At 38.6% G+C, this 17,114-nt stretch overlaps 1 protein-coding gene across 4 annotated transcripts; it reads right to left on the bottom strand.

Annotated features, from left to right (window-relative positions):
* Positions 1-101: 101 nt before the first annotated feature.
* rab41 (RAB41, member RAS oncogene family) lies at positions 102-16,085 on the bottom strand. 4 transcript variants are annotated; one of them, XM_077531164.1, is made up of 8 exons: positions 15,855-16,085; positions 14,300-14,358; positions 12,434-12,487; positions 12,074-12,179; positions 9,149-9,260; positions 4,907-5,000; positions 3,296-3,362; positions 102-2,385 (listed from the first exon to the last, which is right to left on the bottom strand). In XM_077531164.1, exons 1-8 carry the CDS (start codon positions 15,931-15,933, stop codon positions 2,321-2,323), a joined length of 636 nt encoding a protein of 211 aa, XP_077387290.1. In that variant the 5' UTR covers positions 15,934-16,085; the 3' UTR covers positions 102-2,320. The 4 variants fall into 4 exon arrangements, with proteins under 4 accessions (XP_077387290.1, XP_077387289.1, XP_077387288.1 ...); XM_077531163.1 differs by lacking the exon at positions 4,907-5,000 and adding an exon at positions 4,527-4,620 and having other exon boundaries at positions 15,855-16,080; XM_077531162.1 differs by lacking the exon at positions 12,074-12,179 and adding an exon at positions 10,587-10,692 and having other exon boundaries at positions 15,855-16,079.
* Between the last annotated feature and the right edge of the window lie 1,029 nt (positions 16,086-17,114).

The raw sequence follows: 17,114 nt of genomic DNA, 5'->3' as shown, positions 1-17,114 counted from the left end.
GCGAACGATACTGCAACTAAAGCGGATTTTTTATTTTTATTTTTACAGCGGGGGTGTTAGTACGTACGTAAGCGTTTCTTTTCTTTTTTTTTGGGGGGGGGGGGGGGGGGGGCATGCTCCCGTCGACCGGCTCTAGAAAACGACGACGAGTCGAAGCCACCAAGCAGTCATTCGGCTTCCCTTTTTTTTCGTTTTATGTTACAATATTTGTGGCTTGATTGAGTGCACAACGTTAGTGAACAAAAACAAGCAAGGCATCTGTGTCATCGTCCGAAGAAATCCCGCATGGCGAACACGCGCTGCGATATCGACGTGTGATCGTCACGCAGGGATCCATGGCGTGGCGGGAGTGTTGCAAAAGGGTCATCGAGTACGTAACGAGTCCTCACGTCCTTGTTAGTATGGTGAGATTATCATTTAGGGGCTTATGGGTGTTACGAGGGCAAGTTTGGGGTTCACGCGGGATGGGCTGAATTTGAATCGGGTCTCACGTGATACAAACGTACACGCCGCAGTGGTGGTGGGGTTGCTTTTCTCACTCAGGGCTCGGACGAAAAAAAAAAAATCCAAGTTTGGTGATCCATTTTTCAGATCTGATGTTTGATTCCATTTCAGTGATATCCACCTTAAGATCCATGTACTAGTATGCTTTTGTCCTCACTAGTAAGACTGCACTAGTAGAATGAGACTCTTACACCACTTTTGGTTTCTTGATATGCAATTAACAAACGCCAGTAGACTACTGTAGTACCTTACTAGGCCGAACTAGTAACATGTGTCACACGAGTAGCCTTCTTATGCAGGATATTGAATAAATGTTCTAATCACTTTATAAGAAGCTGTTTAAACTTTTAATATGTACTCATCTAGTTGGACTAACGTTGGCATCTTAGGAGGACAGCTCAGTGACTAGTGAAGCAAAAATGTGCACTAGTTGACTACTAGTGTTGTGTGAAATTCTAATAGTTATCATCTAGCGCTTCACAGTAGTTGTGGGAATGCTGAAGCATTTTTTTCCCCATGTAACAACTCCCACATAATACTTCTGATTTACACTGTTCAAATTTCAACTTGCTTCAAAAATTCACACCTCCCGGGGTATATATATCGTCTGATTCCACATTACTTAACAGTATTCGCACAATTTAACGTTAAATATAAACTTTTCCCCCATTCGTTTTCAATGGGATAGACATTGAACTATTTCTATGTGTTCACTTTCCATACCCACTTCCACACATAACTTATAATCATTATCAGGTGTTTGATACTGCTCGTTGGTGTATCATTTCATAATTTATCTCTCAATTTACTTCACAAGCATTCCACATGCATTCAAATCTTAGCATTCAGCTTTCAGCATTCCCACGCAATTTCTCCAGAAATTGCCCTTAGTCTAGTTTACTAGTAAGGTTTAATTGCATACTAGTTGGCCGAAAGTGGCACTAGTAGAAGAAAAAAAAAAATCTACTAAAATTGTATTCCACATGCATTCAAATCTTAGCATTCAGCTATTAGCATTCATCTTTCAGCATTCCCATGCAATTTCTCCATAAATTGCACTTAGTCTACTTTACTAGTAAGGTTTAATTGCAGTCTAGTTTACTAGTAAGGTTTAATTCCATGCTAGTTGGCTGAAACTGGCACTAGTAGAAGAAGGACTAGGAATGACGAAGAAGGAAGGAATGGACTAATTTGTTTTACTAGTGAGGATTAAGAGCGGACTAGTAGCTGGACCTTAAGGTGCATATCAAGAATATCTTTTTGCACCTCCTGCTGTGTCGTGTTAATATGAGACACATTTTGTGTGACGATTAGTAAGATCTTGTCTACTTCCTTAAAATACAACATAGAAGTTAAGAAATAAGCAGCCGTCTTACAACTTCTCTATTGCAGATACAAAAAAAAAACAAAAACAGAAAAGATGTTGAGAACCGAACCTTGCGGAGTTTAAACAATCCAAAGCGGGTTTTTTTTTTTTTACGTGACAATGACAAAAAAAAAAAAAAAAAGTCACAGCACGAAGACTCCGAGTTTGTGCGATAACCCAAAAAAGCGGTTAGCTAAGTCAGTCTGCGCTTCGACTGTGTTGTAAATTGTAATGCCATGCAAGTCACCCGACTCAAAACGACCACGTCATCCCTTTTCATCTCCACGTGGATTCAGTAACGCACATCCAAGCGCTAACTCTCCAGTGTTTGTTCCCCCGAGTGGCCACTGAGAGACAAGCGGGTGGTGGTGGTAAGTGGGTGGTGGTGGGGGCTCTTAGGGTGGGTGGGTGAGACGGGTTTGATGGGCCGGGTCGGAGTGTCGACGTATACTAGCACGAGCAGCTGCTTTCGGTGACAGTCATCTCTGGCTGCTTCTCCAGTTTGATGTCGATCACTGAGGGGAGTCCAGTTAAGTTGGCACATTCGTCACTTCACTATTTCAACTTTTCTTGAACAGATCAAACAGTCCTTAACTCATTCACTCCCAGCAGCCATTTTCACTGAAGCTCCCGGCTGTTTTACTGGATTTTGCAAGGCCCACAGAATATTGTGTTCTATTGCTATTAAAACATGGAACTTACCAAAAGAAAGAAAGAAGTCTCTTCTTTGGGAATATAGTTACGTTTCATCATTATTCACAAATCTGCTTAGAATTGTGGGGAAACAGCTTTTTTGCAACATGGCCCTGGTTGATCTCTTATACTCTGCTGCCACCTACTGGCCGTTTTTGTAATTACTACCGTTTTTTCACCTATTCTCTGCAGTTGAGGCTGTATCAAAGCCTTCTGTATGCTCAAGCATTAAAAAACAACAAAAAATGTATAAAAACATCTTTGGGACACTTAATACATTTAAAATAGTACATATTTATACGTTTTTTGGGAGCAAATTAGTTAAAAGGGAATAGTATGCTAAACAAGGGCTATCAAACTTTGAATTTTTTTTTTTGCAAGGATTTACCCATAATCGTAATGATAATTCAATTTAACAACCATGTGTACCCCAAAATGCCATGAACGAAAAAGTTGCCTATTTCTGGGGGGAAAAAATCAATACATAAAGTTGGAATATATTAAATTTTAAAAGTCATTTTACTTGAAATTTAATATTTTAAGTGAATTTCATAAATACAAATTGATGACAAATTTATTCTAAGGTTGCGCCTGAACATTTTCCAAGGTTCCGTCTAATAATCCTAATCCATGTGTACTGGTATTTATTACGCAAGATAATTTATTCAAAATTATTTTTGTGGAGCGGCAATTAACTCCAATTTGAGACTCAAAGTCATTTTTGAAGGATACTGTCTTCTTTGCTTTTCTCCGCCGTGCTGTCCATTCCAGGTAATGCAGCCGCAACACGACGGAACAGCTGCAAAACAAATGACACAAGAATTAGCCAAGAATGTGATGCGGCAATATTCAGACGTAGTGGAAAAATATGTCACCAAAAACAGCATTTCAGACCAAAATTATAAAAATTTGAGAGACATTTATCTAAGGTTAGTCTGACAGTGGTTTAGCCATTAGTTTACAGAGTTCCATTCATTATTATTCAAAGCTATACAGATGTTGGTCCCACTAATGAAGCACCATGAAGTAATGATAAATTCATACTTCATCGGGAAAAATTGTAATGTAATTGTAAGAGTAATATCGAAATACAGTTCCGGCAGTAAAAAAGTTTTAGTTTTAGTCAAAATGATACATTAAGTCATAATTATAAAGTAATAATTATGTGATACTAGGTCTCATTATTATGAGACAGTATGTGGTAAATATAAATAAGTATTTTTATAATTCTGAATTAGTATGAAATTCTAATTTTATGACTTTGTATCTCATTTGACTTTACTGGTGGTGGAAGCGGGCTTTCTTAGAATAAAGTCATAATTTTTCTATAACATGAGACAATCAACACAAAATTTTGTTTGAAATGAAACATTGTACAAGGATAAAGTCATACTTCTCCAAGATAATGTCGCAATATTATTCAAGTCAAAGTTTAACTAAGGAATATAGTCCCATTTTAGTTTCAAAAGTTTAAAAATACAACTTTAAGGAAATATCAACTTTTATTCTGAAAAAGGTGCAATTCGCCAAGAAATAATACTATATTCACTGAAAAAAGTATGCTTTTTGAAGCGAGAACTAAAGTCTATTTCTGTACAAATTTGCTCACCTTTATTCATACCTGCATGTCAGATTTATGTGATGACACATCACAATCATACCTAATATTCAAATTGTCCCAAAGCTAAGGTAGGGAGTTAAATTTGGTTTATGTTGTGTTATTGGCACATCACTGGCCAGAAGTAGTTTAAAAAAAAAAGTAACTTGCAAATTATTTTTGGACCCCAACTAACTGCCCGCGAACCTCGAGAGGTCCAGGGACCCCAAGTGAAGAACCTTCAGGACAATAAAGCAGTGAATTTGTGTTTTAAGACAGGCAGAGTTAGCGAAAAAGGGAGCGAAAGAGGAGAGTCGGAAGCAGGAGTTGCAGAATCAGCATGGTTAGTGAAATGGGATTCTCTACCTGTTTGACATTGTAGCCAGTCTTTGCGCTGGTTTCAATGAACATGACATTCAGTTCCTTCGCTCTCTGCTCGCCCTCCTCCGTGGTGATCTGTCTGCTCGGGCGGAGGCCGCGCGGGACCGCGGAGAAGGCAGAAACATTGCCGAGAGGGCGGGCCCGAAAGGAAAAAGGCAGAGAAGGAGAGAGAAGAAGAGAGAAGCTTGCTGAGTTTTGGTTTTGGAAAAGGGAAAGCGTGGTTAGTTTGGGTTAGAACAGAAACAAGAAAGCCAAGAAGACGCTAGCAGGAAAATGACTCATTGCATTGATTTAGGTTGCGATCCAGCGTCACACTCCCCTGACACGAAAGGACAACATGGCCGCTTTGGCCAGCCGCCACCAACCTGTTTGACGTTATAGCCAGCCTTGGCGCTGGTCTCTATGTACATCACATTCAGCTCGCGAGCTTTCCTCTCTGCCGCCTCGACAGAAACTTGCCTGCCGCGGTGGTGGTGGTGGTGGGTGAGGGTGTAGGAAGGTGGTGGGTGGGGAGAAGACAAGGTGGAGGGTCCAAAAAATACATGCAAACACACACACACACACACGCAGAAATGAAATCAAATCAAAATGACAGAATGAAACTGAAGAAATAAAACAAATCTGAGGCAAAGAAGAAGACAGTGAACCCCCGTTTCAGGGGTCAGCAACCTTTATTGTCAAAAGAGCCATTTTAGGCCAAATTAATAAGCAAAAATCTGTCTGGAGCCGCAAAACATTTGAACGTTGTGACAAAGGAAACTCTGTGGTAGTGTTAGTCTGATGTGCTGATGGCTTAAGAGCTAATGAGAGCTGCACCACAACACAAAAATATGAGAGCAGCATCCAATATGTAGACATTCACTTTCTTCGACCTTTCGTCTTCCGTTTTTGGATTATTATTCTTATTATTTTTTTTTTTTTGTATTTTTTTTTATGCTTCATTTTTTTAAAATACATTTTTTAGACTTCTGCCTTTCTGTCAAATTTATCATTTTTTTTTCAATTTTTATTGACATATGGTCATTTTCTACCTTTCGTCTTCCGTTTTTTGATTTTTTTTGTAATTTTTCATACTTCATTTTTTAAAATATATTTTTATAGACTTTTCTGCCTTTCTGTTAAATTTCTGATATTTTTAGCAATTTTATTAACATATGGTAAATTTCTACCTTTCGTCTTCCGTTTTTGGATTTTTCATTTTTTTTTTTTAAAGTCATTTTTATACTTCATTTTTTTTTTTTTTTTTTAATGAAAAATTTTTCATTTTTTTAAAATACATGTTTAGACTTTTCTGCCTTTCTGTCAAATTTCTGATATTTTTGGCAATTTAAGGTCATTATGGTAATTTTCTGCCTCTTTTTTTGCACATTTTATAGCAATTTTTTTTTACTTTTATGGCCATTTTTTTTCCACTTTTTTCCTTGGGAGAACAAACACTGAAGTTTTTTCCTTTTTTTGCTATGAATTTTCTGAGTATTTTTTTTTTTGGGGGGGGGGGGGGGGTTGCAATTTTATCAATTTTGCAGACAGGGTAATTTGAGGGATTTCTTCTTTTGTTTTTGGACATGTTAAGGTTCCTTTCTTTACTTTACTTCTTTGCATTTTTTAAAATTCAATTCTCTGTCATTTCTATCAATTACATGGATATTTTATGATATTTTATACTTTTCGTCTTCCTTTTTAGACATTTTCTGGTCACCTTTTGGACATTTTTAGTTTGTTTTTTTTAACATTTAATTATTCAGCTTTTTCATTTAATCATTAATTACTCTATCAAAAAATAAATATGTAAAAAAAATATATATATATATAATTTCTATTTTTTTTATTTTTTTTTTAGATCCACAGTGAGCCACAGGAGAGGGACTAAAGGGCCACTTGTGGCTCCAGAGCCGTAGGTTGCAGACCCCTGGGCTACAGGTACCAAGGTGCCCCGCGCAAAATTGCCCATATTTGGATGTAGCCTGGTGGCTTTTTTTTGGACGTGAAGTAGCCTGTAGGTCATTTCTCGAGTCCCAAAGCTCGGGATACCACATTTATCATCACTTCCTCCATTTTCTCCATGACCTTTACTGTACACGTGGCTAGATTTTTCTGTTAGTGCTCGACAATCTCTGTGCTAACCCCTCTCCTATTTTGGATGCGCCGTCTGACATTACAGTGACGCTGATCCCAAAATGAACATTTTTCAATTTGAAATGGCGTTACGGCGACGACGAACACCCACAGCAAATGGGCTCGTCCATGGCGTGCTGCTCTATGCTGTGCAGTGTGAAAAGGGCTTTTAACCCTCTTATTTCCTCATCTTTAAAACACACTTTTCGGTGTATTTCGTAACGCCTGTTCTCACTCTCACTGTCAAAACTAAAAGACTCATTCATTTAATTTTCCAAACAAAGGCACAGCATCAAGCTGCTTCAGCTGCCCCCCCCCACCTCCCCCCAACTTCCTGCTGGAGTTAATTTTAAAGTCGTCAGAACAAAATCAAATTAAACATTGCGTATTTAAACACAAAAATCTTTACCCAAACCTTGCAATTTTATCAAACAAAAGTATGTTAGGTTAATGCTAATAAATTCAGATTCTACGATGTAGCGGGGGGTTCACTGTAAAAAAGTACTGAATCATATTCAAAGTGGCAAATTATAAAGACAAACAAAGATGGATGAGGTGCACTTTTTGGGGGGAAATGTGGGATTCCAGACTCGGGCAGAGGTTTTTACAAAAATAAACTACGGTGGAACCTCTTGGGATGAACATTCCAAGATCTTTGCTTTTTCTTTTGCCTTTGAGGACCAGCCTCAATGGGGTTTTATTTTTTTAATGGTACTTTGGCAGCACATTAGTAGGGGTGGGAATCTCTGACATAAGGCCGATTCGATATGTATCTCGATACACAAGTTGCGATTCGATTGAAAAACGATTATCTTTCAGAACAGAACGGTTCGATACGGTTCGATTAAGTTTGGGAACGATACAATTTTCGATTCAATACGATTAATTTCAATATTCAAAACTTATAGTGACATTTGTTGCTTGTAAACATTAATCTTAAAACACCACAAATTTTTACAGTATCTACAAATGTGTTAAAAAAGAACAACAACAATGTCTTCTATATTTTTATATATTGAATCAATTATTTAAATGGACTGGAACAAAGGGCTGGGCGATATGACTGAAAAATGTATCAGTTTTTAAATATTTATTAGTTGTTATTGACAGTTATAATTTTTTTGTTTGTTTGTTTGTTTGTTTTTTTTTATTCAAAATCAGGATCAGGAAAACAAAAGGCTGATAATTCAATTTGAAATGTAAATATTTAACCTTTAAAAAGACACCAACACAATTAAACAGAATATGTGCACATTGTGAAGTATTTCAGAAACATAAATTTAAGACATGAAATAAACCTACCGTCCAGCCAAAAGAAATATGAAGCCACCTTATGGAACAAAAAATCTATCAAACACATTTTAACAACTTAATATATCCAAAAATATTTCCAAAAGTGCCCTAACCTTTTTATCAACAATTTTTGTTTTTAACAATTTTTGTTTTTCTTTGCCATCACATTCATTTTTGGTTAATGTATGACATCTTTTTTGTTTTTTTAATCTGAGACACGATGATGACCACAGAATTACCACTGTTTATATTTTGTTTTTTGGGCTGTCGTTCATTTTGAGTTTGATGACGTAATCGCGGGCACGTCTCAGTTCTCCTATCTGCTGCTCATGCTAGTTGTAGACATTGACAGGGAGCCACAAACTGAGAAATGAGATACTTGCAGTGTGCTTTTAGCATAGCTGGTGTGTTGGCTGTGGGACATACCTGTTTCGTTTGAATCCATGCATTGGATCGTTACGGGAGTTATTCTTTTTGGCTCGCGCGCAGTACCAACGCCGGCCCGGCACATACAAGTGCACCGAGAGGACTCGATAGCAATGGGAAATATCAAGATGTACGTCACCGGCTTCTGCTAAATGTCTCCATTTGCATGTTGCCACTTGTTGTGCGCGAATGCGCGCGAGCGCGCATGCCGTGTCGCGAGCACGGCGTTGACGGTAGGCGCCCCCCCCCCCAAAAAAAGGTGCGTAACGTCTTTGCATTATGTTTACAACATCCGGGGAATGAAGCGTCTCTGAGCGCTACTTTGCTAGCTCTCTGTAAACACGGAAGTAGCTTGAATAGTGCTGCTACTGAAATGTAAACAAAACAAGTAGAGCACGGTGCAGAACTCTTGCTATTGTTATGAAAACCATAAAGCCTCACTCGCAACCGATTCACAGCAACGCGATATCCGGTCCACAGCTTTACAAGCAATGTATCTAAGGATTCCCGGCGGATTTTGTATCGGTTGACAAGTCTGCTACCGATACGGCCGTTTAGCTCCCCCTTGACGACCGATGGTTCGGTCGAATCGTTTTTTTGTCCCACCCCTACACATTAGGCAGAAAAAACTGTCTTCAAATCTGAAGAAAAAAATGGAGTCAAGCAGCTTCCCGGAATGAAATGCGTTCAAACAGAGGTTCCGCTCTATATTTTTTTTCCTATCATTTATCTTGACCGACACTGCAATGTTACATCCAAGACAAGAACGTTACCTTTTATCCGCCAGGTCTGTTTTGTTCCCAACGAGCATGATGATGACATCACTTCCTCTCTCCGTTCGCACGTCATCGATCCACTTTGAGGTTTGCTGGAAGGAGTTGAGATCTGAAAAGAAAAAAAAATATGACAGACATCAATGCATGTGCGCAAGCTAACACGTTGACTTCCATTTCACATGTTCGAGCCACTTTTAAAGAGGTGCACACAAGCAAGCGTTAGTTGAACATGTCCCGTTGGCTTCTTATGTTAGCAAGCGAAAAAGTATTAAGAGTTGGAAAATGGAAATGTTGAGGTTGGTTCTGCAATTTTGGAGGATTCCCAAGCAAACAGGTGGACACAACATTAGGTACACCAGGACAATCTACGCGAGAGGTGACAGGTGGACGTTTTACGATATTTACAACATGCGGCTTTAGTTTTCATTGTATAAAACTGATCTAGTGCAGGCTGAGATACGTTTCTAATATTTGATGACCTTATTCAAGATGCACGATCCCAAAAATATGCATGCAGTTGAACAGATTTGATTTATCATCTGAAGAAATCGTGATATTAGATCTCACTAAAGCGGGCTACACTTGTTGACAATTGGGACAATCGTGAGCATTTTACCGCCATTATGATCAAAACCTACAAAGGCCCGATTATTGGATGTCTCGAAAAGATTTGTGTGTTCAGAATGATTTACAAACAATAGCCAATTAGGAAGTCACCAGAAGTTTTAACTACATAACTCTGCATTGGTACATCTTGGCCCAGTTAGGTCTTGCTTATGCTATAAAAAAAGAGTTTTTTTTTTTTTGTTTTTGTTTTTTTTTTTGTGAAAGCTGTCGTCAGCAGTCAGAAACCACATTCTTTTCTTTTAAAGTCATTTTTAACTCATTCAGACCCAAAAACGTGCAAACACGTTTTTAAATACTTTGTCCTTCACTCCCAAAAACATGTTTTGATTTTTGGCGTTGAAGGCTTTGATGCAGCTTCTGACATGAGTTGGCTGAAAGAAATGGTAGTTATGACAAAAAACGGCCAGCAGGTGGCAGCAGAGTATAAGAGATCAGCCAGGGCCATGTTGCAACAAGATTTTTTTTGACAGTTTTCACCAGGAATGTGAATATTGATGAAACTTAGCTATATTCTAATCCTAATTACTGCAAAACAAACAGATACAAATATACTTTTTTTTTCCTGATGAAAGAAGACACTCTAATCTTTCTTTTGGTAGATTCCATGTTTATATAGCAATATAACAATATTCTGTGGGCCTTTCAAAATCAGTCAAAATCCAGTGAAACAGCCGGGAGTGAAAATGGCTGGGAATGAATGAGTTAAAAATCAGACGAAATGTTAAAAATGGGCATACGTGTGCCCCGCTTCAGACTGCGCAACTCAGTTGTCTCTCGGCACGTAAAAGGAACGTTAGCCCTGACTCACTGGTGATGTCATACACAACCACGGCAATGGTCGAGTCACGGATGTAGCTGGGAATGAGGCTACGAAAGCGCTCCTGTCCAGCAGTGTCCCAAAGCTGCAGTCGGACCTGCGGGTTGGAACGAATAGGGGAGAGGGAGATTGGAGAAAAAAAGGAGGAGGAAAACGCAGAATAAGAAAGGGGAGCTAAGAATAGACCACTAGTGGCAAGCCAAGCTGTTTTTTTTTTGTTTGTTTTTTTAATGAAGTAGTGGAAAATCAATGGAATGATGAAGTGGGGGTGAGCAGCTTAATGCAAGAAAAGAAAAAAAGAAAAAGAGACCCTGCTGAATCATTCTTTAGTCACATCCCATTCAGAGGATCTGTGCCCACACGGCGACAACGGAAGAAACGACCATGAGCTTCTTCTATTCCATACAGGCTCTCATAAACAGTAGGGATGTAACGATACTGGTAATATCATGATATCGCAATATTAAAACTGACACAATACTATTGTCGTCATGTCATGATATTAAAAAGCAGCACATCTGTTTAAAAGGTGCAGTTCTAGCACTCTCTGGTGGCTAGTTTTTTGGGTTTTTTTGGTGTGTTTTTTTACTGCAGTTTAATTTTCACAAGGCATGTTTTGGCCCTTACATGTTTAAAATCAATGCTAATGGTCTGATGAAGGGGCACATAATATACTTGTGAACCAAGTCAGTGTGTGGAGGAACTCAACGTGGGTTTGTATGAGCAAGTAAGTGCCTCAATATTTAATATATATATTAGGGCTGCACAATATTATTGGAAAATCACGCGATATGCTATTTAGTTGCTGAATATAGCAATATCGATATTATGGCGATATTAAGGTGTACCTAAAGAAATTACATTTTTATTGTCTAATGAAAGAATAACATTTTTTTCAGGCAGCAAAATAAGCAAACTCGATATAATCTTAGTCAATTAATTGTACCTTTTTTACTGAATTACCTCTCAATAACGGTCAACTATTGGATGGGGGTGCACATTTTAGTTAGTGGCTGACTGGACAAATTCAGATAAAAGCATCAAATTCCATATAAAACTTATCGCATGTTTTTGCGATATGCATATTGCATGGGCCAATATCACGATATCGATATTTTTTCGACATATTTTGCAGCCCTAATATATAATATATATATATATATATATATATTTTTTTTTTTTTTACAATATTGTGACCTTTTTTTGTATCACCAACCTCCCCACAATATCGGGATAATTATCGTAACGTGACCTTCATATCATATCGTGATGTTTGGATATTGTTACATCCCTAATAAACAGCATCTAGCGAGCGTGCACACCTCCTGGGCACTGCTGGTTCAAACGCTTTGGCAGACGCTCTCACCAGTGGCATCCAGTGGGGTTCCCACAACCAAGAAAACGCTTTTGCAATGTGTGTGCCCTTGCGCGCGGTTACGGTACAAGCAAAGGAGGTGAGGCGAGGCCGTGATACCTACTGGCTATGTCATAAACCACGACTGCGGCGGCCGAGTCTCGGATGTAACTCGGGATGAGGCTGCGGAATCGCTCCTGTCCCGCCGTGTCCCACAGCTGCAGCCGAATCTTTGGCCGCCCGTGCGCACGTGTGGGGAACAGGTGGGATTTTGTGACCCGGACAGAGGATGGGAGGAGAACAAAAAACAAACAACAAAAAAAAGGAACTGAAAATATGATCATGACTGACAAAAAAAATGTGAAAGGGTGATCATGTGGGAAATGGTGGGGGTGATACATTATAAGCCAAAGCATGCTTTTAAGCATTCTAACAAGGTTCAATGATCCTTTTGTGCAAATGACAAAAATGAAATATGGCTTACCGTACGATCTTCGAGGTACATGGTTTTTGACAAAAAGTCGATGCCAATTGTTGCCTGCAAAACAATCATTGCATCAAAACGTTGACGTCACAGCAACAGGAGGTAACACATGACATACACAGCAGAAGCATTACGTCATTGGTATATGTACCATAGAGGCATTTTTAAAACTCAATTTGAAAAAAAAGACATCAAAATCTGTGATTTAATTTAATCTTTGTATTTTTTTAGGTGACTATCAAAAAATGGAAAAGTGAAGTGTCTTTTTTTTTTTTTACACAAAAAAAGCTAGCTTGTTAGCCATTGCAATCAGTCAATCAGACATACAGATAATTGATAAATTACGTTTTCTCAATCAGAATTCCAGCATAACAACATACACAAATACTTGACATAAGTAGGAAAATTTGCCCCAATCCATTTTGTGGCGTTCCATGAATGAGTTGAAAACAATTTATAGGATATATACAGCGCCCAGCATAAATGAGTACACCACAACAGGTTTGTAAGAACAGTTTTAGTTTCGTGTCAGAATTAAAATATTCTAGGATACTATATTACAAAATACTCACACAAATGTGGGCCATTGATTGAAAGCAATATATGTTAATTAGTACCCACGAAAAGTAGCTTTTTAATTAAATGTATTAAAGTACATTTTGCACAAATAAGTAGACCCCGTGAAAAATATTGACAACTTGTTAATTCCAGGCCTAGCAAACATGTTGCCATCCATAACAGTCATGGAGGTCATAGAAAATACCAAACTAATTTTTAGTGAATTTTGATTAAATTGAAGATTTTGTAATCTATGCATTCTATAACAACCTCACTTTAATGTTGTGAGCTAAGTGTGTATTATACAGAAAACATTTTGTCAAAATTTTGGAAATTGTTCTTATGTTCATTGAGATTGAATAAAATCTTTACATTTTTCGAAGCGGGTGTACTCATATATGCTGAGCACTGTAATTTCCCATGTTATGATAAGTCTGATGGATTGTGACAAAAATTAAATTAACACACTAACGTATTTTTACTGATGCTCGCTGGGGTTCACGTAACTACGACCAATTAAATATAAAATTAAATTCAGTTCCATTTCCATATTTTTGATCCGAGGCTCAAGTTTAGATTATGAAAAATGTCTTCTTTTTTTTTTTTTTGGACAAAAAAGAACTGTGCTCCAGGCCACCTGCAATCCCTGTAAGCGGTAAAGAAGATGGATGGATGATAACAAAAAAATAAAAATGAATAAATTGCTTTTCTTGTCTGATTTTTCAATGCCAATTAAAAATAAAAGAACAGATACGCGGATTCATCACCGTAACACATGCAATCAGCGTCCCTTTGCTTCTGCAGCTCAGCTCCATTGAGACCCCTTTTACACTGCCTGTAAAAAGCTTTTTATGTATCGCCGTCTTGTGTAAACGCCACGTCTACCCGGCAATCGTTTGCCGGCGGAGGTCGCACCACAGTCGTAAGAGAGCAGAGGTGATGCATGACGACGGCATGTGGAAGAATATTGTCCATCAAGTATTTTAGCACGATGTGGATGTGTTATGCATTTTTGTTGCTTTTTTTCCATACTCTGAAAAAATGAGCTGCCTCAATATGGGGTGTTAAGACAAAAAGATCATGTGACGTGAAGAAGACTAGACACAGGAAGTTCAGCAATGCCAGCATCACCACGTCACTTATTAAAATTCAATTAATGCTTTTTATAGTTTTGACGTGGGTAATTCTTAATTGTAAACTTGTGCGTTTGCATTTCATCTCCGAACTGATGATTTCCTTCCAACTTATCCATTATTTCCGATTTGGAATATGTGAATCAAAATTGTGTCTTCCACTGGTTGTATTTACCTGATAGGTGTTGTCAAAGCTGTCATACATAAACCTGGTGATGAGCGAGGTCTTTCCCACTGCAAAAAAAATAAAAATAAAAAAAGGACATGAGTTCAAGCATCTTGATTGTGAATGCGAAGAAACAGCAAATATCATGTCATGTGTCAGGTGCCAAAATCAAGACCCGCAGGCCAGATTCAGTCCTATGTATGTACTCAGTTGACATTTGTGCACTAATAGTACTACTAGTCAAGCAACGGAATCTGCATGAAAAGTACTACATGCAGTTGCCAACTCATGCAGTTTTTCATCATTAGTAACATGTACTTGTCTAGTATGTCAATGTTGTATTAGTGTGCAGAAAAGCCATACAAGTTGATAGGCAGGAAAGTGGTACTGGAAAAAACATTCCTAAAAGACATAGCTGAAGTACTACTACACCCTTAGTGTGCTAAATTTCCCTAATAGTGGGCAAAAAGAGTGCACTACTACATTGACCTTAAACTGGATGTACTGATTAAATGCTCAAATGGCTTATTTGACACCCTTTATATGAGGGCTACTAGTGTGCGACATGCCTACTAGTCGGGCCTAGTAATTAATTGTGTATTAGGGTACTACTTAAAGTAGTTATCAAGGATTTTGAGTGAATCAAGCGGCTTTTCATGGAACATTGACGTGATTTACTGTTGTCAACTGTGGAGGATACACGCTGAGCTGGCAAAATGGGTGGAGCTACTAAAATGGACTGGAAATGGAAAAAATAAAATAAAAATAAATACACGTCTATTTCATAATTTTGTGTTTCAAGCCAGGCACATAAACACAGAATGTAAATGCGTAAGAATAATTTATTTATTCTTGACTATTTTGTCCAGCGGCGTTAAATTGTCGAGGAAGGCCGGCCGGTTGTTCTTCACCTCGACTGGCCGACGTGGCTAAGGAAGGTCCTGTTGTAAAGGGAGCTAATTAAGCTAACAACTGGCGATGGTTTACACGTTTCTCTGCCTCCATGCAATATTGTCTCACATTATTCCGTTTAAACATCTCGGTGTCAATTTGGAAGAGAAAAAAAAAGTACTGCTAAAAACGTACAGCTTAGCAGAAAGTAAACAGCTATTAGCTTGTTGGCTAGCTAACCTTTCACATTCATTGATGTCAAGGTGGAAATGAATCACACACGAAGACGTTTAATGTCTTCTCCACTCGTTTGAAGGTAAGTGAACATTTAATACATTTAAAAAATTCGTACCACTGTTAGGTCATGTCATTTTAAATCACATTTGGCTCAAAGGTGAAAGTAGACTCGGTCGCTCTGAGCGTCCGATGACATCATCACAATTCGAGGTGGACTAAAATCGAACAAATGCCCACATTTCCGTCTCCTTGAAAAGAAACGCACAGATATAGAATTGTTGCACTGTATGGCGACTGCTCATTTTCTCTCATTTGAGTGTTCAGGCCGCAAGCTAACTCGACGAGCTAGTTAGCCGGCTGCTAACGTGATTCTCCTCCTCCTACTCCACATCCCAGTTACCGATCGCCAACTCCGGCAAACGGCGTCCAAACTCACCGCTCTGCTCGCCCAGGAAGACGAGTTTAAACTTCCGTAGAGGGTTGCCGAACTCCCCGCCGCCGGTTGTGGTCGACATTTTGGCCCAAGAAGAAAATACGAAGCAGCTAACTAGCCGGCTTTCGCTTGGTTGTGATGTGATGTCTAGACTGGGGAGAGGAGAGCAGTCACAGCACAGCAGTGGATCGTCATCCCCTCACTACAGCATTTGCTTTCGTTTTTTTCTTTCTTTCTTTCTTTTTTTTTTTTAAATCCTTCCTACGAACAGAAGTGAAACAGTGCAACCACGCGGCTTTAGAGAAGAATTAGCAGCACTTTGCTACCATGGCCAGTTGCTCTACTTTTTTGTTGTTTTGTAAATGTGTTTGATGTCAACTCCAGCAAATCATCTGATTCACATTTTTTCTTCTACCATGTTAAAAAGATTATGCAGGTAACAGGGTTGCGTGCATGTTGTGGGACACACGTTCCATGAATTTTGTTTTTTCTTTTTGAAATGTTATTAAAACAAATGTTCCCACAATTACACGAGACGGCAATGAAACAAATACAAGAGCAACAACAAAATTAAATGCAATTTTAACTGTTTTAATTAAGATTCAGTTTGGTCAGTAGGAGTGTTGAGACAAGAGAAAAATGGCATTTTGGGGCATTCTTTTCTCTTAGATTTATTAATTTTTAAATTAGATCCCAGGGCTTCATGCTTTTCAGTGTGCAGATAATTATTATGATATCAGTAACATTGTTATTCAGTTTTTAGTGTTTACTATTAATAGTGGTTAAATTATTTTACAAACAGCGCGATGGACTGATGGCTCTGTAGATGGAGAGAAACAGTAAATGGACAGACAGACCGAGCACCTATCGATAGCGTCGATCATTTGGGTAGGTGGATAAATAGATTTGTATTTGTCTTCCTTTGTCCAAAACACTTGACATGTTTTTATGTTTCGATTTTAGGTGCTTTGACATATGTTTGCAGACTTAGACTTGACTTTATTGATCCCTTTGGGATGGCTCCCTCTGGGAAATTTACATGTCCAGCAGCAATGACAACAGATAATAAAAAACAAAATAATTCAATCAATCAATAAATAAGCTTGGATGGGTGTTCAATTTAGCACAACTGATGATAGGGCGGCACGGTGGGCGAGTGGTTAGCATGTCCGCCTCCCAGTTCTGAGGACTCCGGTTCGAGTCCAGGCTCCGGCCTTCCTGGGTGGAGTTTGCATGTTCTCCCCGTGCCCGCATGGGTCTTCT

The sequence above is a fragment of the Festucalex cinctus genome, chromosome 9, assembly GCF_051991245.1.
Source record: "Festucalex cinctus isolate MCC-2025b chromosome 9, RoL_Fcin_1.0, whole genome shotgun sequence".
Lineage (NCBI taxonomy): Eukaryota > Metazoa > Chordata > Actinopteri > Syngnathiformes > Syngnathidae > Festucalex > Festucalex cinctus.
The sequence above is the reverse complement of the archived record's forward strand: the minus strand, read 5'-3'. Positions and strand labels throughout refer to the sequence as shown.